Genomic DNA, 25215 nt, shown 5'->3' with positions numbered 1-25215 from the left:
GTTTATGGGTTCTAAAACACCTGTGAAATGAATAAATGAGTGGGTAACTGCAAGTTCGGGTCTAGAGAGCGCTGGAAATTAGGATGTTCAGAGATGAGTAAAACCTGACCGCAGCTGTCAGACAGCTAAGTGGAAGACAAATCTCCTCCAGGAACGAGTCCGAAGGATTTAAGAGGAAGTCATTCGAACCGTGGCCGGCCCAAGAGGCGTATTCGGGTCTGACCACGCCCTCCCAGCCAATGGGAGGTCTTGTTGTCCTCCCTGCCTCCGCCCCTTACACCCACCGGAGAGGGGCCGGCCACTCCTGGAGATAAGACTACATGTTCCGGCGTGCCGCGCGGCGGGTGAAGGAGGAGCCGGAAGTGGGAGGCGCGAGGTCTAAGGGCAAGAGGGAAGTGGCGGGCGGGGACTGAGGGGGGCGTGCAGGTAAGCCGACAAGCCGGGGGTTGCGGGCATGGCCGAGGCCAGGAAGCGGCGGGAGCTGCTTCCCCTGATCTACCAGCATCTGCTGCAGGCGGGCTTTGTGCGCGCGGCGCGGGAAGTGAAGGAGCAGAGCGGCCAGGTAAGCGTGCCCGGGCCGTGTGCGAGGGCCGCGTGCAAGATCTGAAGAGAGGAGGCCCGCGCCTCCTCCCCTGGCGGCCTGGAGGGCGCCCAGAGCCGGATACCCGCGGTGATCCGGGACGCGGCCTGTGGTGCCGAAGGAGGCTCAGCCTCTGCTCCCCACCCCTGCGGCTCCCAGTTCTTATGGGCCTCAGTTTCCCTGTCTGTGCACTGGGCGGGCCGGGACGTGAGATATGACTCTCAGGGCTTTATAATTCCCGCGCCCCTTACCTCCACGCCCTTCCTGGGAGCGGCAGTTTAAAGTTTCCGAAGTGTCGGGCCACGTGGCTCGGCGCGGCTCCTTGGGGCGAGAAGGTTGCTGCGAGTCTGAGAGGTGGATTGCGACCAGCTCTGGTGGGGCGAAAGAGCGCCGAGAGAGGGGGTCTGAAGCCCCTTAATTGAGCTGGAGCTCAAGCCCTTAGCAGCCCTTCTGTACTGAGTCGGACAGCTTTGGGATTCGAACTCGTGGTGCAGTCATTTCACTTCATCCGTTCTTTGAGCAGCTGTTAATCTGGCGGTCAGAGTGCTGGTGACAGAATAGTGAGCACGGTCCCTCAATTCACTGTTTAGAGTTTACAGTCTGAATTTGGTAGCGGAGATAGACATAAATCAAAGAACCATAAAAGCACCCGTACACTTAACACTGTCTTAAGTGCCAAGAACGAGAGGCATAGGGTGCTAAGACAAGAATGGCAGCTTGCCCTCGTCAGGGATATCCAGGGTTGCTTTCCTGAGGAAGTGGATGTTGCTTTGAGATCTGAGAGAAGGGAGGTGGATATTCCAAGCAGAGGTGCAAATGGTTGCATATGTGCTGCCCCAGAAAGTTGACTGAAGTGTGGAGTACAAGGGTGATAGAGGTCCCCGGGGAGACAGAGGCAGGGAGTTGGCTTACTTTGGTCTTCATCTGAAGAGCAGTGGTAAGCCACGGGGAAGTTTTAAGCTGGTATGGTGGCTACTGACTTGGTTAATCAGTACCCCTTGGCTGTGGTGGAGGCTGTGGTCATGATGCTTGCTCTCAGGACCTCCTGGAGAAACTAAAGGCTGATGGGCCTTACGACATTACCTGTGCTTTTTCCAGTTTTCTTTGGACCTCGGTAGCCCTTCTTACTCCAGTTAACATGACTTAACAGCTACGGGGGGGGAGGAGAATACCCATCTGCTTTGGGGCATTTACCTAAGCAAAAGCATCCTGCCCTCATGGAGCACACGTTCCAGCAGGAGCCGAAAGATGCCTGATTTTTTTTTTTTTTTAAAGTTAATGATACAGTGTGTGGGGTGATGGTAGGTGCCAGCTATAAAAATAAGGCAGGTGTGGGGGGATAAAGAATGTCAGAGTTAAATTATCTATATAGGGTGGTCAGGAAACCCCAATGAGAAGGTGACATTCGGGCAAGGACCTGAAGGAAGTGAGGGAGTGAGCCGTAGAGTTGGCAGGAGAGAGCATTCCAGACAGAAAGAATTGCAAGCCCCCATGCGGGCGGGGTGCCCTGACAGATTTGAGGGACAGTGAGGAGGCCAGTGTGCCAGGGGCAGAGGAGAGTGAAACTGACACTTTCAATTACTGTCAGTTACAGTCTCAATGTTACTGGCTCCTGTGCTGGGCTAGATGGTCTCCATCAGGCCTGACAGCAACATCTTAGGTGGGTACTGCTGTTATCCCCATGTTAGAAAGAAAGAACCAGAAGTTTGAAGAGGTGAAGAGAGTAGCCCATCCAGTTAACACAGGCGCTCTGCCTGAGTCCAGGTGCACCCTCTTGACCACTCTGCCTAAATCCCCGGCACTGCCCTCGCCCCACATTACTCACTCAACCTCCTTGGGGCACTTGACACCCCAGGTTCTTGATATTTGCAGAGAGAATAGGCTTCTGATCTTGGCTCCAAAGGCCTCTGCTTCTACCAAAGGACTGGCACCATTTGGTTCCAGTCTCTTCCCAGCGGGTGAGCTGACAGCGCGGTGTCTGGGCTGTGGTTCGTACTGTCCTGGGGAGATTGACCAGCCTGGCTTTTGAAAGCCTTCTGAAAGGTCAGGGGTAGAAAAAGCCCTGTCTCGTGGCATCTAAGCCTGGAGAGTGCCAGGGAGGCTGGGGGCTGGATAAATGCTAGCCTGGAACATTCCAACTCTAATCTTCAAAGGTACTCCTCACCAACATGTTGTCTTAAAAGGTTTTAGCTGGAAATACTTGCCCTGCTTGTCTCTGGAAGGTTTGGGTGGTACTGGAAGGGTCAAGCAGACATACTTCCCAGAGCAGAAAGACCCCCTTCTCAACCACCTCTCTGTAGATGATGACATTGAGAGAGTGGGGCCCAAGGAGGACCCTTACTGTGCTTGGGGGATTGATTGCTGCTTTCTCTTTACTTCTCTGCAGAAAAGTTTCCTGACTCAGCCTGTAACCCTTCTGGACATCTACACACACTGGCAACAGTAAGTCTAATGGGACTGAGAGAGTACAGCAGGGACACTGCAAGCCCTCAGCTTGGGATCAGCTAGGTTACTAACCTGGTCTAAGATCTGTCCCCATAGCCCACCGTAGATACTGTTATCACCTCCAGGAAGCCAGGTCACAGATACGGGGGTCTGGTAATGGAGAGGACACTGAGCTGTGATCAGTGCCTCTTAAGGACAAAAGCTTCTCAGCAGCTTTTATTATTCATTCAATCAGTAAACATTTATTGAGTAACTACTGAATGCCAGGCTTTGTTCTGAGTACAAAGGTATTGTCATGAGTGAGACATACATGGTTCCTTCTTTCCTGGAGCTGACATTGGAGTCCAGGGAGGTAAGCACACCTCAGAAAAAACAAATGAGTGTAAAATTATAGTGGTAGTAAGGGTTATGCAAAGAGGTGCCCAGTGCCAAAACTACCTAAACAGGTTAGCCTAGCCTCATTTGGGGGTTTAGGGGAGGCTTCCCCGAAGTGACCTTTGATTTGAGAGCTGCAGGTAGTAGGGGAGTGAACGAGGCAATAGGTGTGGAGGGGCCAGTAGAGCGTACCTGGCAGAGGGAACTACTGGTCTGAGGCCTGTAGCTGCGGGCACAGTGCAGACGAGGCTGGACCGTAGGCAGGGCCCACTCCATGCAAGGCCTGATCATCCATGGGGAGCAGTTGTGTCTTTGCCCCAAGAGCCGTGGGAGCCATGGAAGGGTGAAGCAGAGAGTGGTGAGATCACTGCAGCGTGGCACGACCAGTCGAGGCCGTGGATATCATTATCCAGGCAAGAGCTGACGGAGCTTGAGGCAGTAATAACATGGGAGGGAGACAGTAGAGTCCAGGAATGTGAGAGGATGAGATGAGGGTCTGCGGATGGCTTGGAGAGGCAGTCTAGTCCACTCCCAGGTGTCTGACTTGTACACCTGAATGGAAGGAACCCAATTTGGAGGGAAAGATTTCAAAGACATGTTGAATGTGAAATGCCTGTAAAACCTGGGAAACAAGGAGGGGAATAATCTAAGGACGTATCAGCAGAGGAATGGTTTGAAAATGAAGGAGGGATAATCGTTCTCTCCATGAACTGGCCTGACCACAGCCAGCTACGGGAGTGAAGGACCTGCAGTCATGTCCCATGAGGAATGATAGTGAATACTGAACCGTCTGGGATGGGAAAGAGATGTCAGAGGGGCAGGCAAGGGACCTCTGTATGCACATCTTTGAAGACAAAGGGAGTGGGGTGTTCCCTGGGGCCCGAGAGGCTGAAGTGGGACCCACATGTACCTGCTTTAGGAAGACAGGTTTCAGCTTCTGAATAAAAGCAGTGGGTCATCAGAGCTCTCCAGAAATGAGGTAGGCTACAGTGGAGTTGTGAGTTCCTTGTCATCAGAGGTGTGTAAACAAAGGCAGGCATGGTGTGGAAGGGATCCGAGCTTCCAGTAGAGAGCTAAGGTCTTTGAGAGCCCCATCAACCCTCAGTTCTTGGCTCTCCTCTGCTGCTGAGGTGAGCACAGGGCACACCCCCACTTCCTTTCGCACTTGCCTAGGTGTCTGTGTGTTTGCACAGCACTTCCTTCCCCAGAGAACTCCTTCAGTGAGCCGCAGTGCACGCCCTTCCCCGCCACCAGCCCCTTCTGTGGGTGAGGAGTACTGACTGGGATGAGGACCTCACAGCCTAACCTAGTGGTTCAAACCCAGCAACTAGCCGTATGACCTTGGACAAACTTGGCCTCCCCAAGTCTGTCTCCATCCATAAAATGAAGATAATAATGGTAAAGTGCTAAACCTAGCCATTGGAGGCATCCCCCTCCCACCCCCACTCACCTCCGTATTTATCGAGCACTTACTGTGAGCCAGAACTGTTCTTGATATGGCTGGGAACAACCCAGAGAAAAATCCCTGCCCTTGTGAAACTTACATTCTGTTGGGAGGAGAGAGGCAGAGTGAACTGATACATGTAGTAAATGAAACCTGTTTTTGCAGAAGATTCCCTGGGAACAAGGGACCCAAGCAGCACATCCCAAACTGGCCGAGCAGCATCCGTCCCATCTGGAGAACATGGGGCACAGACAGTGACTCCCTCGGGGCAGGAGGCTGGGGTCAGGGGAGATGATGCTCGAAAGTTCCAGCAACTCAGCCAGCTGGGTGCTTATCCTCCCCAGTGCCTGAGACTTACTCTTTGACTCTGGGCAACTCACTTGCCCGTGAGACTCATGCTATGTGCTCAAGGTACTGAGGGAGCTGGAAAAGGTTCCTGCCAGCCCTCCTCTCCAGGGGCCTGGCTGTGCAGTGGGGGCTTCAAGCAGGAAGTAGGTAAAATAACAGGAGAGAGGAACGTGCTCTGAAGAAAATGAAACAGGATGGCAGGGCAGAGAATGTCTTAGGGGAGGGGGGGTGATCAGGGAGGGCCTCTCTGAGGAGGCTGTATTCGAGTTGAGGCCTGAAGGACAATAGGGACCGACCTGGGCAGACTCTTCCAGGAAGAGGGCACTGCAGGTGCCACAAGTTCTGGAGGAAGGAGGAGCCTGGATGGTGCTGTGAAGTGTCTGTAGTGCCGGCACTTAGCGCTCAGTGACTCTTAGCAGCTGTTATATAATATTGTCCACCCTTCCTGAATATTTGAAGACTCATAGACAATTGTAAAAATACGATGAAATGAGTGAAAATGCAGAACACAGAATTGTATCTAACACTGTGTTTCATCACTGTTTAAACTCTCTTCATGCACGTTTCCTTTGGGGGCAGGGAGGATGTGGGGAGGTCTTCCTTTTCAACTCTCCTGGGGTTGTTCTTGTCACCCGGTTGAACTAGCCAGTCACCCTTGTCCTGCAGAACCTCGGAGATTGGCCAGAAGCGGAAGGCAGAGGAAGATGCAGCCCTGCAGGCCAAGAAGACCCGCGTGTCAGACCCCATTACCAGCTCCGAGAGCTCAGAAGAGGAGGAGGAGGTGGCGCAGGAGGCAGAAGCAGGAACCACCAAAGCCAGTAAGAGCGCTGTGTGCCAGGGGCTCAGCTCAGCGCCCTGCACCTTGCGGGAACAGGCTGTTGTATATTGGATTGTTCCAGGGGAGGGTCCACCTCCAGCTTCTCCTTCAGTGAGCCCTCAGAGGACCGGCCCTTTTAGAGGGAAGGTTGGAAGGGTCCCACATACCTATTTCAGTCTTGATTTGAGCCCTTCCTCTGGGCCAGACATCGTGTCCCAGGGGCTAGGAATCCAATGGTGAACAAAAACATGGATGGGCCCTTACAGTCTAATTTGGGGTACGTGGAGTCATCCCCTCCAGTGGGGCCCAGGAGCTGCATTTTTACAAGCCCTCCAGGTGATTCTGGTAAAGATAGAAGCCCACATTTTCAGAAGAACTGCTGGAGAGATTTCAGAGAGGGCAGCTGGCGGGCACCTCTTCTGTGTGCTTACGGGCTGCTTCAGGAGTTGCCGATCTTCCTGTTATTTTGGAAGTGTGCAGGTTAGCACTGGCAGGCCGTCCCGGGCACTCTGGTTTCAGGGTGTTGGCAGGGGTGACCCGGGGAGGCCTTCACAGCCCCTTCTCCCCATGTTCTCAGGGCAGTTTGTACTTTAACCAACAGTGGTCATAGCTCCACAGAGGAATTATCGTTCTTCTTTGCATTATTGGTTTTTACTTACATAGAAGATAATTTCTTAATTTTTAAATATGTTTTCTGATTGTAAAAGAAATACAGGCTTTGTTATGGAGTATTAATTATAGAATATGTGAAAATTACTTTTCAGAAAGGTAGGGAAAAATTACCCATATTCTTGCCACATATAATTTGGCAAATTATTCTTCCATTTATTTTTCCTGAACATGTTTTTTCAAATACTTGAGATCATACTGAATATGCATTTTATACCTTGCTTAATCTTTTAAAATTATAATGCAAAGCAAGTTCACTGTGAACTGTACAAAAGCATACAGAAGAAAAGTGGGAGGTTTCCTGTTCCCCTCGCCTGCTCCCCTTCCACTCCCTAAATGTATCTCCTGGAGGGGAGCCTTACAGTGCTCTCCTTTGTATCTGAAATCATACAGATAGACATCCATACTTGCCTACGTCCATACCTACACACTATTTAAAACAAAAATTGTAAAATTTCCTACTGACGGGCTACTCGATATTAATAAATTTTTTAAGCTCTAATAATGGAATTATAATTATACTTTTTAAGAGTCCTCATTGAGAGAAACATGCTGAAATATCTGTGGGCAACATGGTATGATGTCTGATGTTTTCTTCAGAATAATACTCAGCAGGGAAGGGCGAATGGGGGGACAGTTGAAATAAGATTGGCCACAAGTTGATAACGGTTGGGGCAGGGTGGTTTTATACACTTTCTCTCTACGTAGGAACGGGCTTAACATTTTCCGTGATTAAAAATAGAGAGAGATGGAATTAAATGTCAGGAAAAGAATTAGATCATATCATTCATCTCAACAACATCCTGTTTATTTCACAGCATACATTAGAAATCTTTCCCTAATCTGAGCTCTAAGGAGACGATACCCCGGTGTAAAAGCAACAAGAATCTGGAAATCTCGACGTCTAACAGGGTCCCGGTCTCATGGTTCAGCTACTTCTCCACTGAGAAACCGCTTAATTCGAGCAGCTTTCTCTGTGGACCTGGGGCTGCCTGACCTGCTCCTGTCTCACTGAGTGATGTTAGGGCTGCAGTGTGGCAGGTAGCCTGTGGGAATGGCACCCCTGGAGTTGTGCGGGACCTCCGGGGTAGTATGCGGCCGGACTAGGAGCCAATCCCTTTTCCTCTGGGGGCTTCAGCATCTCGTGCCACCAGGGAATTGGGACCCCATCGGGGATGCAGACACATGCCTTTCATGTCGTCACTCTCCTCTCTTGCTCCTGGGGGATGTGGCTGATGCACCATCGAGCTCTTTCCCAGTCCAGGCTCGGCCTCAGATCTCATGCCAGCCCCAGGCAGCCATACCAGTCGAATTATTAGGTGAGCTGAGCCTGTTTGCCACTCACCCATGAGAACATGCTCATCTGGCTCACCCAACCAGTGTTTGTGTCTTGCAGTCCCGGCACTAGCATCTACCAACTCCTCAGCCACGGGGATGGTTTTGCCTTCAAGTGTGAAAGAAAAAGCCAAGGTGAGTGAGACCACCTTCCAAGCTGTCGCCCGTGGGAGTTGAAGTGCCCTGTAGGACACAGTCCCCTGTGTCAGAGAAGGATAGGGTTGTGGGTAATTGCCCAACCCTTGGATTGGATTCAGATCTTGGATTCAGATCTCAGCCTCAGTCGCAGTGTGATTGTGGTCTGTCCCTTCACCTCTGTCGGCCTCAGTTTTTTTTTTCTGTAAGATGGGGATAATACCTACCGCCATGGGCCACTGGGCACATTACACACCTGGAAGAGACAGTTCCTTTCCTCCTCCAGCCCTGCATTCACCTGTTCACTCGGCAAATCGTTACCAATACAGTTATGTTCCAGGCACTGCACAAGGCAGTGGAGACACCAGAGCAGATAAGACACTGGTGGCTCTGAAAGCTTGAGAAGCATTTTATTTTGGGGTGTTTTTTTTTTTTTGGTTGTTTTTGGCCGTGCCGGGGGGCTTGTGGGCTCTTAGTCCCCCGACCAGGGGTAGAACCTGTGCCCCCTGCAGTGGAAGTGTGGAGTCCTAACCACAGGACCACCAGGGAACTCCCTCAAGAATCACTTTCTAGGCTGGAAACTACTTGGAAAGTAGAATATCCTTTTTTGGTCATCCACAAAGCAGTGTCACAGGCACGTAAAGGATTATGTCCCTGATATTGCCTGTAGCATTAGCAAAAAATATGTAGAAAGAATTATGAGGCCATGGTAATGTCCACAACAAAATGCTCCTTACCACTGAGCAAAACTGCTGTGTCCCAAGAACTGTAATTCGGTTCTCTCCACACCTCTGTGAGGGGAGGTACCATTTTTAGCCCCACTTTGCAGATGAAGACACTGAGGCTTAGGGAGGTAGTGTGCCCAAGCTCACAGGGCTAGGAAGTGGTGGAGCTGGGCTCAGATGTGGTCTGTGCTCTCATTTGCCAGGCCATACCCACTGTCTGTCACTCCTGTTCTGTGTAGGCAAAGACCAAGAAAGCCAGCAAGACAGTGAACTCCACGGCACACCCTGCCTCCGGGAAGGCAGTGGCCCACCTCCTCACCAGGAAGTCACCCCAGAAGGCGGCAGGGCCCTCTGCAAATACCATCCTGGTCTCAGAAACTGAGGAGGAGGGCAGTGTCTCGGCCCTCAGAACCACTGTCAAGCCTGGTGAGCGGCCCTGCCCCTAGGACCAGGCCCCCCGAGTGCGGGCTGAGGAAGCAGACCTGGGCGCTGCTTTGTCAGGCCCTGGGACCCTCTGGAATTCAGGAGGTTGTCTCTGTGACAGCGAGGACCGCCACCTCAGGCCATTTTCCCCTCCCCGGGTGAGGAAGAGTCAGCTGCAGGGACACCTCAGGCCTTGCGAGGGAGTGTGAGCAGCCGGGGTGGGCTTGGAGCCCTTTCTGGCTTATTGCTCTCAGGTGGGTGCAGGGCCTGCTGCAGAGGCTCAGAGGCTACGCTAAGAGGCCTGGGCTTGCCTCCATCTCCCATGTAAAATAGGCGTCTGCCCTGCCTGCTGCTGTGTGCTGGTGGAAGGAGATCATCTGAGCCTTCAGCTTCTGGCGCTCGTGTGCTGGGACCTAACATCACAGGCCTTACCGGGGCCTCAGAGCCGCGCAGGAGCTGCGGCGGGAGCGCTCGCACCTGGCCCTGAGTAGTTGGCGTGGAGGGTGCCGGCGAGGGGTGGGCGGGTCTGGAAAGGCCCTCAGTCCCTCCTTGTTTATTCCTCAGGAATGGCGGCCGCCAGCCAGGCCGCCAGCTCCAGCGAAGACACCTCCGGCTCGAGCGATGAGACGGACGTGGAGGTAATTGCCGCCCATCCTCAGGAGCTGCCCTCTGCAAACCTCTAACCCTCCTGGGGGCCTGGCTGGGGCCTCACCTACCAGGGGCACCAGATCAGTTCAGCAAGGGTGTCAGGGTGACTGGGAGCTGGGAAGGCTGAGGCCTGCGGAGGCGGGGAGCCAGGCACTGCTCCCTGCACTCTAGGCAGGCGAAGGTGTGGGGCTGGGGGGAAGAGACGCCATCCTGCCTGTGAGGTGGGGGGAAGCCTTCCTGGGATAGGCGGCACTGGACTGCGGCCTTGACGCACAGGAGGCTTCACCCAGGAGGGAGGTAGGGGGAGGGGTATTCGAGCGGGAAGAACTGCACGAGCAAAGGCCCTGGGGCAAAGGCCCCGGGGCAGGAGCATGGCTGTCCAGGGCATTGGGGTATGGGTGAGGCTGCTGCGGAGGCTCTGGGCCTGCTGGTGAATGCCAGGCCTCAGCACTGGCCAGGGGTAGGCAGGTCTTTTAGTCAGTGGCCGTGTCTATTTTGTGAACCATGACCTGGGAGGAGTCCCCGCTGGTTATTCCTTATTGTGCACCTTCCAAGCGCCAGGCCTTGGGGAAACAGTGGTAAGCAGGACGGGTGGGGTTCCTGCTGCTGTGGGGAAGTGGAGGGGTCCCTCAGAAACTTAACTGCCGTGGTGATGGTTATTATGAAAGGGAAATGTGGTGTGGAGAGCTCTGAGGCACAGTAACAGGAATGTGATGCAGACAGAGGGACAGCAGGGGCAGAGGCAGACACAAAATGAGTTTGGTGCTTTTAAGCCACGGTGATCTGCGATTTCATGAATGAGGCATAAAGTGATACAAGGTGAGGTCAGAAGTAGGCGGGGGCCAGATCCATGCCTGACCACGAGGACTGCTGAGAGGAATTTGGGTTTTATTCTGGAGGCTGGGAGAAGCCACTGCAGGGCTACAGGCCCAGCGGCAAGGTGGCCTGACTTACGGTTCGGAAAGATGGCTGCTTGTGGCCTGGATCGGAGGACAGTGCTGAATAGATGTAATGACGTGGTTGAGGGCTGTTGGAGTAGTGCTGGCAGGAGACGCTGGTGCCTGGCGCCAGGACACCCGGGGAAAGGTGTTGCAGAGGGAGAAAAGTAGCATTCAGGGATGGATTGCCCTGGCCCCCACGGTGCTTCCTACCTTGCCTTCCTGCCTTAGCCAGTCACCCACGAAGGTAGAGACCTTGCTCCCAGCTACCCCGGGCCTAGCTGTGGGCTGCTCCCCACATTCTGTCCCACCGTTGGGCCCTCGTTATAGCCAGCCGTAAGGACGCCCTGGGCTCCCATCCCCCAGGCCCTGCCAAGGGAACGAGCGACACTCCTGGCCCTGGGAAACCAGCAGCCAAACACATAGCTTCAGTGGGCCAGAGCCCAGAGAGGGAAGGAATGTGCCCCAGGAATCCAAGCAAGCCAGTGCCAAGACTGGGGTTCAGAGCCTAGCCTCCTGGCCCTTGGGGTGGCCACCATGACAAGATACTGTAGCTGGAGGGACAGTCATGAGCTGTCCTGGTTGAGAGTGGCTGCCCCTCTGCTGGGCCCTGTGTGCCAGGTGGGAGAGGAGCATCGTGGTTGAGAGCTCTGCCCCTAGAGCCATATAGACATGGGTTCAAGTCACAGCTCTGCCCCTTAGTACTGGTGTTGAGTGGTTTAACCTCTCTGAGCCTTTTGCCCTTTACTGGAAAATAGGTGTAAAGATAGTACCTGTCTTAGGGAGTTGTTTGAGAACCAGATGACATTAGGAAAGAGCTTTACAAACTATGAAGCATCTTATACTCCTCAGGGGTGGAGAGGATTATTCTCTGATTCCATCGCCTTGTTCCAGGTGAAACCTGCAGTAAAACCACCACAGGTCAAAGCCTCGGCAGCTGCGGCCAAGGAGTCTCCAAGGAGAAGGGCAGCCCCGACCCCAGGGAAGGCGGGATGTGTGACACCCCAAGTCAGAGGGGGTGCCATGACCCCAGCCAGCAGGGCCAAGAAGCCAGAAGAGGTCTCAGAGAGCAGCGAGGAGTCCGAGAGTGAGGAGGGGGCCCCTGCGGGGACACCCAGCCAGGTGAGGCCCAAGGGAGGCCTGCTGCTCAGGGTTCCCTGGTTCCCTGGCCCCGAGACTGGTGGAGAAACTGTGTAATGAGCACCTTCCCTGCCAGAGGAGACTCGCCTTGGAGTTTGGGGAGAGGGAGGCGGGGCTATGGGAGTTGAAGGGCAAGGGCACCTGGTTTTGCTCCACCCGCTTCTGGAAATGACCTTTCCTGTCCAAGCAGTGGCCTGGAGTGGCTGCTTCCCAAAGGGCAGGTGCTGCACCCCACCCAGTCAATAACCACTCCCTTCACCTCAGTTTCCCTGTCTAGTAAATGGGCTGCTGTCCTTGTCCCAGCTAGTCCTGCTGTGAAGGGACTTGAGAAGTTTTAATTACCTGGTCCTCTGGCTTCTCAGGCCAAACCATGGCTTGTTAGCAAACAGGAATCCGCTTCCATTCCATCTGCTGGGACCCCCTTCTCCTCGCTTGGGTAGCCAGAGCTGCAGCTGGGCATGTCCTAAGGGAAAGCCAGAGAGGCTGGGAAGCTGTTGGAATCAGAGAACAGGGAGGAATAGGGGTGAGACAGGTGGTAAAAGGCCCCTGGGAGCCCCGAGCCTGCCCACCCTGGGGCAGGGCCATCATGGAGAACTGCTATAAGGAACTGGGACCCAGGGGATGAGGCAGTAGTGGTCAGGTGAAATGGGCAGGGGTTGTGAAGGCCCCGGGAATGAGGAGGTATGGCCATACTGGCTGGCCGGCCATACCGGCTGGAGCACCAGTCAAGGTGGGGAGTCCAGAGAGAAGCAGGGTGTCTTGCGAGCCTCACTAAGGCTTCGAGCCTTATTCTTAAGGTGTCACAAGGGGGTTTTCAGAAGGAGGGGAGCAAACTGCACTTTCTCTTTTACTAGGTGAAGGCCTCCCAGAAAACTGTCCAGGTCAGAGCTGCCTCGGGTCCTGCCAAGGGGACCCCTGGGAAAGGGGCCTCCCCAGCACCCCCTGGGAAGGCAGGGAGGCCAGAGGAGGACTCGGAGAGCAGCAGCGAGGAGTCAGACAGCGAGGAGGAGACGCCAGCTGCCCAGACCCTGCTGCAGGTGAGGCCTGGGGAGGGAGAGTCCCACAGCCAGCGCCCCATCCCAGGAGGCCTTCAGAGGGCTTGTTCTCTCGCTCCACATGCACCCCAGCCATGCTCAGAGCCCTGCGCCTTCTCACCATGTGGTGTGGTGTCTGCGGTGTCCTTAACCCTGTCCGCTCTCCTGTGTTTCCTCACGCCCACCGTCTAGTCTCCCTCCCCTGATACTGTTTCTCTCGCTCCAGGCAAAGCCCTCAGGGAAGCTCCCCCAGGTCAGAGCCACCGCAGCAGCACCTGCCCAGATGCTTTCCCCTGGGAAAGGGGCCCCTCCAGCACCCCGTGGCAAGGCAGGGCCTGCAGCCATCCAGGCCCAGACCAGGAGGCAGGAGGAGGACTCAGAGAGCAGCAGCGAGGAGTCAGACAGCGAGGGGGAGGCGTCTACAGCCGTGCCCCACACCACGAGCCTGGCTCAGGTGAGGCTGGAAGGATGCCCGGCCCGGCCCTGTGCGTCGCCTGAGAGACCCTGTGGGCCTCTCCTGCTCTGCACCCGGAACTGCTGCCCTCCATCCGCCCTGCGCACCTCCTGTCTTACCTCACACACATTCCTCCCAAGCCCCCTATCCTGACCCTGTCCTTTGTCACTCCCAGGCAAAGCCCTTGGGGAAAAACTCCCAGGTCAGAGCTGCCTCAGCCGCAAGCACGGGGCCCTCAGCGAAGAGCGCTGTCCCAGCGCTCCCTCAGAAGGCAAGGGCTGTAGCCGCCCAGGTGGCAAAGTGGGAGGAGGACTCGGAGAGCTGCAGCGAGGAGGAGTCGGACAGCGAGGGGGAGGCGCTGAGAACAGCAGCCTTGATCCAGGTGAGGCCCCTGCTGTCAGGCTCTTCTCTCCGGCTCAGTGCCGGAAGCCCCATCCCCCTCCGCTCACCATGCCTGTTGACCCTCTCTGTCTCTTTGTCTCTGCGTCTCTGCACAAAGCCACACTTTGGGTGCTCTCCCCTGAGCCTGTGTGTCTTGCTGCAGGCAAAGTCCTCGGGGAAAGTCCTGCAGGTCAGACCTGCCTCAGGTCCCACCCAGGGCCCCCCTCAGAAGGCCGGGCCTGCAGCCACCCAGGTCAAGACCCAAAGGTCCAAGGAAGACTCGGAGAGCAGTGAGGAGGAGTCAGACAGTGAGGACGAGGCCCCTACAGCCAAGACTCCAGCCCAGGTAGCTGCCCCCGCCGGGGGAGCAGCTCCACAGGGAGCTGTGGGGGAGGATGGCAGTGGGGCTCCAGCCCTGAGCGGATGGGGGCTCTGAGTCCAAGATCCTTCTGTAGCTTCTGACTTCTGTGTCCCTGCAGGCAAAATCAGCTGTGAAAACTTCTCAGACCAAGGTCTCCCCAAGGAAGGGCACCCCCATTACACCCGCATCTGCCAAGGTCCCACCAGTGCAAGTAAGCGCACCAGCCCCCTGGAAAGCAGGAACGGTGACTTCGCCAGCATGCACATCATCCCCAGCCGTGGTCAGGGGCACCCAGAGGCCAGAGGAGGACTCTTCAAGCAGCGAGGAGCCGGAGAGCGAGGAGGAGACGGCTCCTGCCACATCTGTGGGACAGGTGAGGCGAAGTTTGGCTGGGTCAGGGCTAGCCCCCATATGGTCCTTTGGCTCCTGTGACATGCCTTTTTTCCATGTCATTCCAGGTGAAGTCTGTAGGGAAAAGCCTCCCTGTGAAAGCTGCCTCAGCGCCCACCAAGGGGCCCTCAGGGCAACGGACCACTCCAGGGCTCCCTGGGAAGGCAGGGCCTGCCGTGGCCCAGGTCAAAGCTGAGGTGCAGGAAGACTCAGAGAGCAGTGAGGAGGAGTCGGACAATGAGGAGGCGGCCTCAGCTGCAGCACAGGTGAGACCTGGGAGGAGCCAGCCTGCCCCACCCACACCGTCCTGGGATGGGGCTGGGGATGCACTTACCTAGGCTGCTCTTGCCCCAGGTATGCAGCAGCCTCAGCTCAGCCTCATTCCACGCCTTCCACTCATCTCCTCCGCCCATCAGAGCTCCAGGGTCGAGCTCCAGGGTCTCCTTCATCACCTTTTGAGCTCCCACTGAGATTTCTTTTTACACAAGCTCTGTTAAGTACCCCATCTGCCAGGTGCCAACTTATCTGGGGCTCCTTTGGCCCTGGCCCTTGGAGTTGCCAGCCTAGATGGGGGGCGTGGACATGTACAGATTATTTCAGTGTGGTATGATAGTAGGGTTGAGATGGAGGATGTGTGCCTAGGCTAGCAGGGCGTGGCATGTGATGGTGTCTAGAGGTTTTTGGGTAGAGGAAGACCTCTTGAAGAAGTGGCATCTAAACTGTGGGCTGAAAGAGTTGGCCAGGTGATGTGGAGTGTTCCGGGCAGAGAAACCAGCCTGCGCAAAAGCCAGGGGGTGGGAGAGTGCCTGGCTTTGTGAGTTTCCCCAAGCAGAACATTCTGGTGGGATCACTAGGGGAGACCATGTGAATGGCGAATGGTGGGAGGTTTGGAGCCAGGCTGCCTGGGTTCAAGTCCTAGCTCCACGTCCTAGCAAATGAAGTAATCCATTAGGGCCTCTGTTTATTCTTCTGTAAATTGGAAATCAACCTGCGCAGAGTTGAGAATTTGATGAGATCTCAGCTGCCACACCCGGCAAAGGGCCTGCACACAGCAAGTTCTCCTCCGTCTCCCTGAGGGAGCAGAATCAAGAGGTGCCTTCCAGCCTGGGAGAGTGGAGAGAAGTGAAGATATCTCACTCCCTATATTCACCCACCCACCATTTATCATTTTTAATTGTCACTCTTTTTTTCACTAACCACTCAAATTAGTCATTTCTTGTTTCCTTGTACCAAAGCACACATTTTTATTGTTTTTTTTTTTTTTGGTCCTGATCTCACTATTATCTTGTAGGACCCAAGGTCCTATCATTCCTTTACTGAGATTTTAAACTATTCTTGGCCTTCCCAGAGTCTCAGGTCAGTAGTCTCCTATCCTGTTTTTCCAAGCTACAGACATATTCCAGACCAATGCCTTAAAAGTTTCAGTGTGCCGATCACTTAATATCTGTCTTCCCATTTGAGCCTCCCACCTGTACCGTGAGACGGTGTTCATTTACTTTGGTTTCTAGAAGAGGAAATTGGAACTTAGAGGAGTTGTTTGGTGACTTGCTCCAGCCCCACCAGCGCCTGCCTCCAAAGCCTTTGCCTTTCCCACTTCCTTCTGCTATATCTTGGCCAAAACTTTTCCAGCCACAGCAACGGTCATACTTTGGGGCCTTATTTTCTGTCAGGTAAAATTGAGCAGCCAGTCCCTCTCTATAGGGGCGTAGCCTTTATAGCCTGATGCTCTGTCAGTAGCTACTGCCTTTCCTAGCTTCAAGAGGTCTGAAGAGCTTCTGCTAAAACAAGCAGGGCTGATAGGAGTCTTGTTGACCACCTTCTTTTCCTCGCCTTCATCTGAAGGATGAGGATAATAACTGTCTCTGTTGTGGGGTTATTATGAGGATTGAAATAATACTTGTATGGCCTCACCCGCAAAATGCTGTTCTATTCTGCTTAGCATTGCTGGGGTCAGAAATGAGTCACAATCTCTGATCTGCTCAGAAACACCCAGCCAGCTCAAAGTAAACCATCCATTGAGGGAATTGAGGTTCAAAACAAATTAACAGGACTTCCCTGGTGGCGCAGTGGTTAAGAAACTGCCTGCTAACGTAGGGGACACAGGTTCGAGCCCTGGTCCGGGAAGATCCCACATGCCACAGAGCAACTAAGCCCGTGCGCTACAACTCCTGAGCTTGCGCTCTAGAGCCTGCGAGCCACAACTACTGAGCCTGTGTGCCACAGCTACTGAAGCCTGTGCACCTAGAGCCCGTGCTCCAGAACAAGAGAAGCCACCGCAGTGAGAAGCCCGTGCACCGCAACAAAGAGTAACCCCTGCTCGCTGCAACTAGAGAAAGCCCACACGCAGCAACGAAAACCCAATGCAGCCAAAAAAAAAAAAAAAAAATTAATTAAAAAAAAAATTAACAAAGTCAGACAGTCCGTTCTGGAAAACCAAATGTGCCAGAGACTCAGGAAAGAGATGATTCGTGACTTAAATATCATAGAAAGACAGCCCTTGTGTGAGAAAGGCAAGAGAGATGTTCAGTCAGTGTTTGATGAATGGCCAGATAAGTGGTATGGTGCCTTCTGGGCCTGACCTTGTGATGTATGTTGATCTCATGTCCTGTGACATTGTTACACATACTTACCAGTTCTAGTGGCTTTTGTAGATTCCTTAGGATTTTCTGTATATGGATCATGTCTGCAAATTAAGGGCAGTTTTACTTTTTTCTTTCTAATCCAGATGGCTTTTCTCTTTCTTGCCTTATTGCACTGGCTAGAACCTCCAGTAAGATGTTGAATAGTAGTGAGGAGAGCAGATATCCTTGCCTTGTTTTTAATCTTACTGGTAAAGCATTGTCTTTCACTCTTTAAGTGTGATGTTAGCTGTAGGTTTTTCATAGATGCCCTTGATCCAGTTGAGGAAGTTTCCTTCTATTTCTAATTTGTTGAGAGTTCTTATCATGAATTGGAGTTAGGTTTTTATCAAATGCTTTTTCTCTATTGAAGTGATTTTTCCCCCTTTGTTAGGTTAATATGTGTTACATTAGTTGATTTTCGGGTATTAAATCAATGTTTCATTCTTGGGATAAATCCATCTTGGTCATAGTGTATATTCCTTTTTATTTGTTGCTGGATTTGGTTTGCAAATCACTTGTTAAGGATTTTTGTGTCTGTGTTCATAAAGAATATTGGTCTGTAGATACCATGTGATATCTTTGCCTGGCTTTGGTATTGGGTGATACTGCCTCATAAAATTAGTTGGGTAGTATTTTCTGCTCTGTTTTATGAGAGTTTGTGTTGGATTGGTATTATTTCTTTCTTAATAGAATTCATCAATCAAGCCAACTGGGCCTGGGCTTTTTGTGGGGGGGGTGATTTTTAGTTACTAAGTCAATTTCTCTAATTGTTATTGGTATATTCAGATTTTATTATTCTTGAATCAGTTTCTATTTTGTACCTGTTAACAGTTCTGTGCACAGTTAATAATTTGTGCCTTTCTAGAAACTTTTCTGTTTTCATCTCAGTTGTCTAATTGGTTAACTTAAATTTGTTCATAATATTCCCCTATAATCCTTTTAATATCTATAGGGTCTGTAGTGATGTCTTGCTTTCTTTCCTAATTTTTGGTAATTTGTGTCTTCTGTCCTGTTCTTGGTAAGTTTAGCTAAAGACTTATCAATTTCTTTCTTTTCAAAGAAACAACTTTTGGCTTCATTGATTTTTCTGTATCATTTTCCTGTTTTCTGTTTCATTAATTTCCACTGTGATCTTTATTATTTCTTTCCTTACTTTGAGTTTGATTTGCTCTTCTTTTTCTAGCCTCTTAAGGTGGAATCTTAGATTTTTTTTCTTTTCTTTTCTTTTTTAAATTTATTTTGGCTGCGTTGGGTTTTCATTGCTGGGTACGGATTTTCTCTAGTTGCGGTGAGCAAGGGCTACTCTTTGTTGTGCTGTGTTGGCTTCTCATTGCGGTGGCTTCTCTTGTTGTGAAGCATGGGCTCTAGGCACGCGGGCTTCAGTAGTTGTGGCACACAGGCTCAGTAGTTGTGGCTCGTGGGCTCTAGAGTGCAGGCTCAGTAGTTGTGGCGCATGGTCTTCGTTGCTCTGAGGCATGTGGGATCTTCTCAGACCAGGGCTCGAACCCATGTCCCCTGCATTGGCAGGTGGATTCTTAACCACTGCATCACCAGGGAAGTCCCTGGAATCTTAGATTGTAGCTCTTTCTTTCTAATGTAAACATATAAAGCTATAAATTTCTGTCTGAGGACTGCATTAACTTTGTCTCATGAATTTTGAAATGTTTTTTTTTTTGCGGTATGCGGGCCTCTCACTGTTGTGGCCTCTCCCGTTGCGGAGCACAGGCTCCGGACGTGCAGGCTCAGCGGCCATGGCTCACGGGCCCAGCCGCTCCGCGGCATGTGGGATCCTCCCGGACCGTGGCACGAACCCGTGTCCCCTGCATCGGCAGGCGGACTCTCAACCACTGCGCCACCAGGGAAGCCCAAAATGTTGTACTTTTAAATTTTTATTCTTTGAATGTATTATTAAGAAGTGGCTTAACTTCTAAATATATGGAATTGTACAGATTTCTTTTTGTTGTTGATTTCTGATTTAATCCTGTGTGGCTGGAGAATATATTTTGTATGATTTCAGTCCTTTTAAACTTTTAAGACTTGTTAGGTCAACTTAGACTTGGTATCTTTTACTTTGTTTTTGTAAGTCTATGTAAAAAACATTACTCTCCTGTGGATGACTTGGGTTCTGTGCTGCTAATAACCACCTTACCCTTAGTCATACATAGTCCGTGCTTTAGAGAGTTTTCTTTCTTCAATTCATGACTGACACTGTCACTTGGTCCCATGTGAATGAGGGAAGCTGGGTTGTAGGGCATATCACTGTTCAAATGACATCTCTGAAGGAGGCAGGGGCCTTGAGATGGCGCCAGATGCCTCATCCGAGCTCACATCAGCAAGGCTTGCTTTCACACTCTTATCAAGGATTTTGCTTTTCGTTGCCCTTCTGTCTATAGTTCTGTCTATAGACTCTGACAGGCTTTTAGGGGATTCCTTGACTATCAGTTTAGTTTAGGATAAGCTGAAGAAAACCTCAAACAACAGTCGTTTTCCTTTTTGTTCTGCCGTCCCGAGTACTTGGCTCCCATCTCATAGACTAAGATGGCTGCTTGAGCTCCAGCTATCACCTCAGCATTCCAGGCAGCAGAGAGGAAGGAGACACATTTCCTACGTGTGTAAGAAAGTCAAATGTATGCTTGACTTACATCCATTAGCCAGAAGTTAATCACATGGCCACCTAGCTAAAAGGGAGCCTGGAAAAAAACCTTTGCTCTGGGTAGTCTTATACTTAGCTAACAGTAAGAAAAGTTCTCACAGTAATAAGTTTGAGTGCTTATTGTGTGCCAGGCACTGTGTTAAACACTGGGAATCTCCCATTTAATCCTCACCGTCCCTATGGGTAGGCCTCATTTATTCCCATTTTATAGAGGAGGAAACTGAGGCCCAGTGAGGTCAAATGATTTGCCCAGGTTCACACAGCTATTACCGGAGGAGCCAGAACCCAGACTCAGGCATCTGACTCCAGAATCGGCATTCTTGGCTACCTGCTCTATTGCATCTCACCTCCTTTCCGTAATTCCCTTTTCTCCTTCCAGGTGAAGACCTCAGTGAAAACCACTCAGACCAAAGCCAACCCAGCTGCCACCAGAGTGGCTTCAGCCAAAGGGGCAGCATCAGCTCCTGGAAAAGGGGTTTCTGCAGCTGCTCAAGCCAAACTGGGGTCCCCAGCCAAGGCAAGCCAAACTGGGGTCCCCAGCGCCAAAAGAGGTGCCAGGGTGGGATGTAGAGGAGGCCAAGCAGTGGCCCCAGCCTGGACAAGGGTTCTGCACAAGCGGGAGTGATCTCCCCACAGCCATGCCCTGGGTGGGGCTTCACTTAAGGGCAACTGTGCTTTCCTCTTCCTTCCCTAATACTGTTCCCTCCTCATGATTCAGGTAAAGCCACCAGCAAGAGCCCCCCAGAGCAGTGCCGTCTCGGGCAGGGGCCAGGTGTCTGTGCCGGCTATGGGGAAGGCACTGGCTGCAGCAGCCCAGGCCCAGCTGGGGCCGGTCGGGGGCCCACAGGAGGACTCGGAGAGCAGTGAGGAGGAGTCGGACAGTGAGGGAGAGGCACCCGCTCAGGTGAGGCCCGGGTGGGCAGAGAGCAGCCCTGTGCTTCCCCTCTGTGCCAGGAGCTGCCCACAGCACAGCTACACATGCCCCATCCATCTCCCGTCGCCCTTCCCTGACTCCGCTTCTCTCACTCCAGGCGAAGCCCTCAGGGAAGACCCCCCATGTCAGAACTGCCTCAGCCTCCGCCAAGGGGTCCCCCAGGAAAGGGGCTGCCCCAGCACCCCCTGGGAAGGCAGGAGCCCCAGCCGCCCAGGCCGGGAATCGGAAAGAGGACTCGGAGAGCAGCAGCGAGGAGGAGTCAGACAGTGACGGGGAGACGCCAGCAGCTGTGCCCCCAGCCCAGGTGAGGCCTCACGAGGAAGCAGCTACAGTGCCAGGCCTCTGAGCCACTGACTGCCACCTACTCCTGCATCAGAACTTGGGTTCAGGGCCAGGTGAAGAAGGAATTAAGACCAGATTAAGGCTCTGACCCCAGGATCCTTTCCCCCAGCTACTGTACCCCATGTCTCCTTAGGTGAAACCTACTGTAAAAACCCCCTAACCAAGGCCTCCCTGATGAAAGGTGTCCTGTGCACTCCCATATCTACCAAGGTCTCCACAGCACGAGTGGGCACACCAGCCCCATGGAAGGCTAGGCCAGCAACTCCTGCCAAGCCCCCAAAGATGTCACAGGGCCATGAGGAGGCTTGGACTGTGATGCAGGTACCATGAGGCCCTGGGAAGCTGGAGGAAGTCACATCCCTCACCTGGGCCTGGGGCCTCCTGTAGGCATGTGTATCTCTCAAGGAGAGCTCTTCTAGCTTAACATGAAGCCTGGGGAGTGGGGAGAGGGAAGGAATGAGCAACTGACTTTTATCTTCACCATTTTCCCTCTCTCTGCTTGCACAGAAGAAGTTCAGGGTGACAAACTCCAGGACTCAGACATGTGATGGAAACAACGGGCTCAGGCCTGGTAGGGGTGATAGATGGCAACTGACATGGAGCCTTGGTGTCAGGAGAGACAGTAGGGAGTGGTGGCAACTAGGACAAACTGGAGAGCCCTTGTCTCATCTAGAAAAGCAGTCCCTGTCAGCTCCAGCCAGTTATGACCTGGTGGAGATGGACCCTTTGTAAGGCCAGATCTTCCATTTCTTTTTTTTTTTTAATTAATTTATTTATTTATTCATTTATTTTTGGCTGCATTGGGTCTTCATTGCCGGGCGCACGCGGACTCTCTCTAGTTGCGGAGAGTGGGGGCTACTCTTCGTTGGGGTGCGCGGGCTTCTCATTGTGGTGGGTTCTCTTGTTGCGGAGCACGAGCTCTAGGCACGCAGGCTTCAGTAGTTGTGGCTCACGGGCTTAGTTGCTCCGCGGCATGTGGGATCTTCCCAGACCAGGGCTCGAACCCGTGTCCCCTGCATTGTCAGGTGGATTCTTAACCACTGCGCCACGAGGGGAGTCCCTTGATCCTCCATTTCTTAAGGGAAGCTGGAAATCCCTGTTCCACGCTGAGCTCCAGCCCCTCATAGATTTCTGTTTTCTTCATGAGTAAACAAGCACCAAGAAGTGTAAGTGCTCCTAGCACTAACCTCTCTGCCTTCAGTGCATCAGACCACTACTGAACACACTGTCTTATTGATAGGGACAAAAGGATGAAAGTTGTTGGCCCTGCCCTCAAGGAGCATATAGTCTGTAGGGCAAGACAAGGTGACCGGATTATTGGAGAATATTCTGGTTGTGCTCTGATGGTGCTGGGAAAACAAGTGTCTGAGAGGCCAAACGAGATGATTGAGCTGAGCTTGGAGGAAGACCTGGGGTTCCCTAGACACAAAAGTAGAGACAGACCCTCCAGGTTAGGGAGGGGAGTGTGGAAAGGGAGGGGGGATGTAAAGTCAGGTGGGTTCAGCAAAGGCCAGCTGTCCTGTAGGCAATAGTCACTTCTAGTTGCTTGTTACCGGTAACATTTATAGGGACCTAAATGCCAGACTAAGACACAAGGGTCCCAGCCACATTTTGGACTGTGGTGCTTTTTGTAAAGTTTCTTTTGTTTGTTTTTTAATTTTTTTTTTGGGGGGGGGGCTGCATTGGGTCTTCGTTGCTATGCTTGGGCTCTCTCTAGTTGCAGCGAGCGGGGGCCACTCCTCGCCACGGTGTGCGGGCTCCTTATTGTGGTGGCCTCTCCCATCGCGGAGCACAGGCTCTAGGTGCGCGGGCCTCAGCAGTTGTGGCTTGTGGGCTCCAGAGCACAGCCTCTGTAGTTGTGGCGCACAGGCCTAGCTGCTCCACGGCATGTCGGATCCTCTTGGACGAGGGCTCGAACCCGTGTCCCCTGCATTGACAGGCAGATTCCCAACCACTGTGCCACCAGGGAAGTCCCTGTAAAGTTAGAAACAGGTTATTGTATCAGTCAGGACATCCTAATCTGCAGGAGAAAACAGAGCTACTTCACAAGCGCTTAGATGCTAAGGGGATTGGTTATCTCAGTGCACAATGTTTCAGGATAAGATGTCTGTAAAGGTGATTCCTTCAGCTCAGCATCATCAGTGACTCAGATTTCTTCCGTCTCTATGCCTCGTGTGCCTCATTGTCACAGCAGGGCTGCAGCATCTCCTAAAGAGCTAGGAAATCCCCCAGTTGACTTCCCCTCCCCTTGTCTCCTTGACCAGATCTAAGGCATGTGCTCTGCCCGCCCCCTGCCACCCCCCAAAAAAGTCACTCACTGATGAGAGGCCTGCAGTTCCTGTGATTGGCTAGGAGAAGGAGCCACCCTCTCCAAAGCCTGTGGTGGGGACCCCCAGAACAGAGTCAGGGTTCTGTGAGCAAGGAAGCCATGGGGGTGTGGCTGTTGCAGTGTGCATTGTAGTTGATTCATTTTAAAAATTGGGAAATACACAACTCAAGATCTTCCAGCTTTTCTTAAGAAATTGGAGGCTCAGGCAACATGGGTCCTGCTTTTCTGAGTGGTGAAAGTGGGGCCTTCGCACCAGTAGGGAGGCCCAGAGCTGCCCTCTGCACCTGCCTGGGCTCCCCTGAGCTGGTCACCAGCAGTGCCTTGCTGATTAATCACTGCTCTCCGAGTCATCCTCTGGCTCCTGACGGCTCTTCCCAGCCAGCCCGCCTCACCACCACCACCACCACCACCACCACCACCCCCCCCCCCCCCCCGTCTACGCCTGGCCCGGCAGGAGGGGGGCAGGAGGGATCACAGCTGCTCGGAGCACCCTCAGCCAACTCCTGCTTGTAGCTGGGGCTGTGACAGCCAGGTGTGAGCTGTGCTGGGGCCCCTGGCCCCACCCCTGCCACTTTGTCCCGGGCCACTATCACCTCTCATTCAGAAGCCCGGCCAACAGCACGCCAGCCCTCAGGTTTTAGTGGTGTGTGACTCACACATCCCTGTCACGTTCGGAGTCAGCTCTGGAGGAAGGATAGACAGAGTGGAGACCTGTGTTCCCAGTGGCTGGGAGGCATGCCGGGCCAGCAGCTGTGCCCCCCGTGTGTATATAGGGGGGTCATGCTATCTCCCCCGGAGACTGAGGGTCGTTGCTCTCTGGCCGTGGTTTCCCCACCCCGGCCTCTCAGTTGTGCTTCCCGTCGGCTAACAAATGCCCCCTCACCCACCATATGCTTGTCCCGTCAGAAGGAGGGTAACTCCAAAACTGCCAGAAGCAAGACCCTGGCCCCAGCACCCCCGGAGAAGAAGGCAGAGGGGTCCTCAACCAGCAGTGATGAGCTGCCAGCGAGACAGGTAGGCCAGGCATTGTATCTGAGGACCCTCGGGCTCAGAGCTGGGTAGGTGGGCCCGGGCATGGGGGCAGATCTGTCCCACTTAAATAGCACTTCCCAGTTTCCTGAGCTCTTTCCTCTGTTTTAACACGTTCATCCTCACAATAACCCTGGGAGGCAGGCAGCAGAGCCAAGGCAGCAGAGCCAGACGGTGTAGGGTCAGAGCCGGCTGCCCCGCCCACCAGCTCCAAGGCCCGGGCTTGCCTTAACCATGCTGAGGCTCAGCTGTTTCAGCTGTGAACAAGCAGGGTGGCAGTCCTGCTTGCCCGCTCTGCATGCTGGCACAGGTACACAGCGTGCCGCCCGACAGGGAGGGCCTGTGAGTGCAGGAGGGCACGTGGTGGTGCATCAGGAGTCAAGGCCCAACAACTTGAAGTGATTTCCCCAGACTCCTGTGACCATAAGGAGCCAAGGAAGGGGCAGACGCTGATACCCCTGCTTCCTGTTGGGAACTGGGAGCCTTCTCTGCAGGGCCTGTCAGAATCCCACAGGCCTGGTCCCAGACCGCACTCACGCACCTGCGGCCCATCCTCACACGCTGCCGGCCGTCCTCCCCTGACTCTACCCCTGAGGGCGGGACCAAGCCCACCTTGTCTGCCCAACTCCAGAGGCCCACTTTCACCTGGCAAGTGTCTGAGCTTC

The 25215-nt window shown here is 53.2% G+C and overlaps 1 protein-coding gene across 1 annotated transcript in view; it reads left to right on the top strand.

Moving 5' to 3' along the window:
- The first annotated feature begins 432 nt into the window (after positions 1 to 432).
- The window catches only part of TCOF1 (treacle ribosome biogenesis factor 1), a 39155-nt gene continuing 14372 nt past the window's right edge, over positions 433 to 25215 (top strand). The window contains exons 1-17 of the mRNA XM_082836283.1: positions 433 to 562; positions 2967 to 3022; positions 5859 to 6010; positions 8075 to 8148; positions 9113 to 9299; positions 9861 to 9934; positions 11777 to 12004; positions 12877 to 13059; positions 13283 to 13510; positions 13686 to 13892; positions 14055 to 14237; positions 14371 to 14625; positions 14711 to 14908; positions 20296 to 20433; positions 20635 to 20820; positions 20948 to 21154; positions 24428 to 24535. Of these exons, the coding sequence (XP_082692409.1) occupies positions 455 to 562; positions 2967 to 3022; positions 5859 to 6010; positions 8075 to 8148; positions 9113 to 9299; positions 9861 to 9934; positions 11777 to 12004; positions 12877 to 13059; positions 13283 to 13510; positions 13686 to 13892; positions 14055 to 14237; positions 14371 to 14625; positions 14711 to 14908; positions 20296 to 20433; positions 20635 to 20820; positions 20948 to 21154; positions 24428 to 24535 (2772 nt within the window). The 5' untranslated portion in view covers positions 433 to 454. The remainder of the gene's footprint in view (positions 563 to 2966; positions 3023 to 5858; positions 6011 to 8074; positions 8149 to 9112; positions 9300 to 9860; positions 9935 to 11776; positions 12005 to 12876; positions 13060 to 13282; positions 13511 to 13685; positions 13893 to 14054; positions 14238 to 14370; positions 14626 to 14710; positions 14909 to 20295; positions 20434 to 20634; positions 20821 to 20947; positions 21155 to 24427; positions 24536 to 25215) is intronic.

Source organism: Leucopleurus acutus, assembly GCF_964270905.1.
Source record: "Leucopleurus acutus genome assembly, chromosome: 3".
NCBI classification, from domain to species: domain Eukaryota; kingdom Metazoa; phylum Chordata; class Mammalia; order Artiodactyla; family Delphinidae; genus Leucopleurus; species Leucopleurus acutus.
The sequence above is the reverse complement of the archived record's forward strand: the minus strand, read 5'-3'. Positions and strand labels throughout refer to the sequence as shown.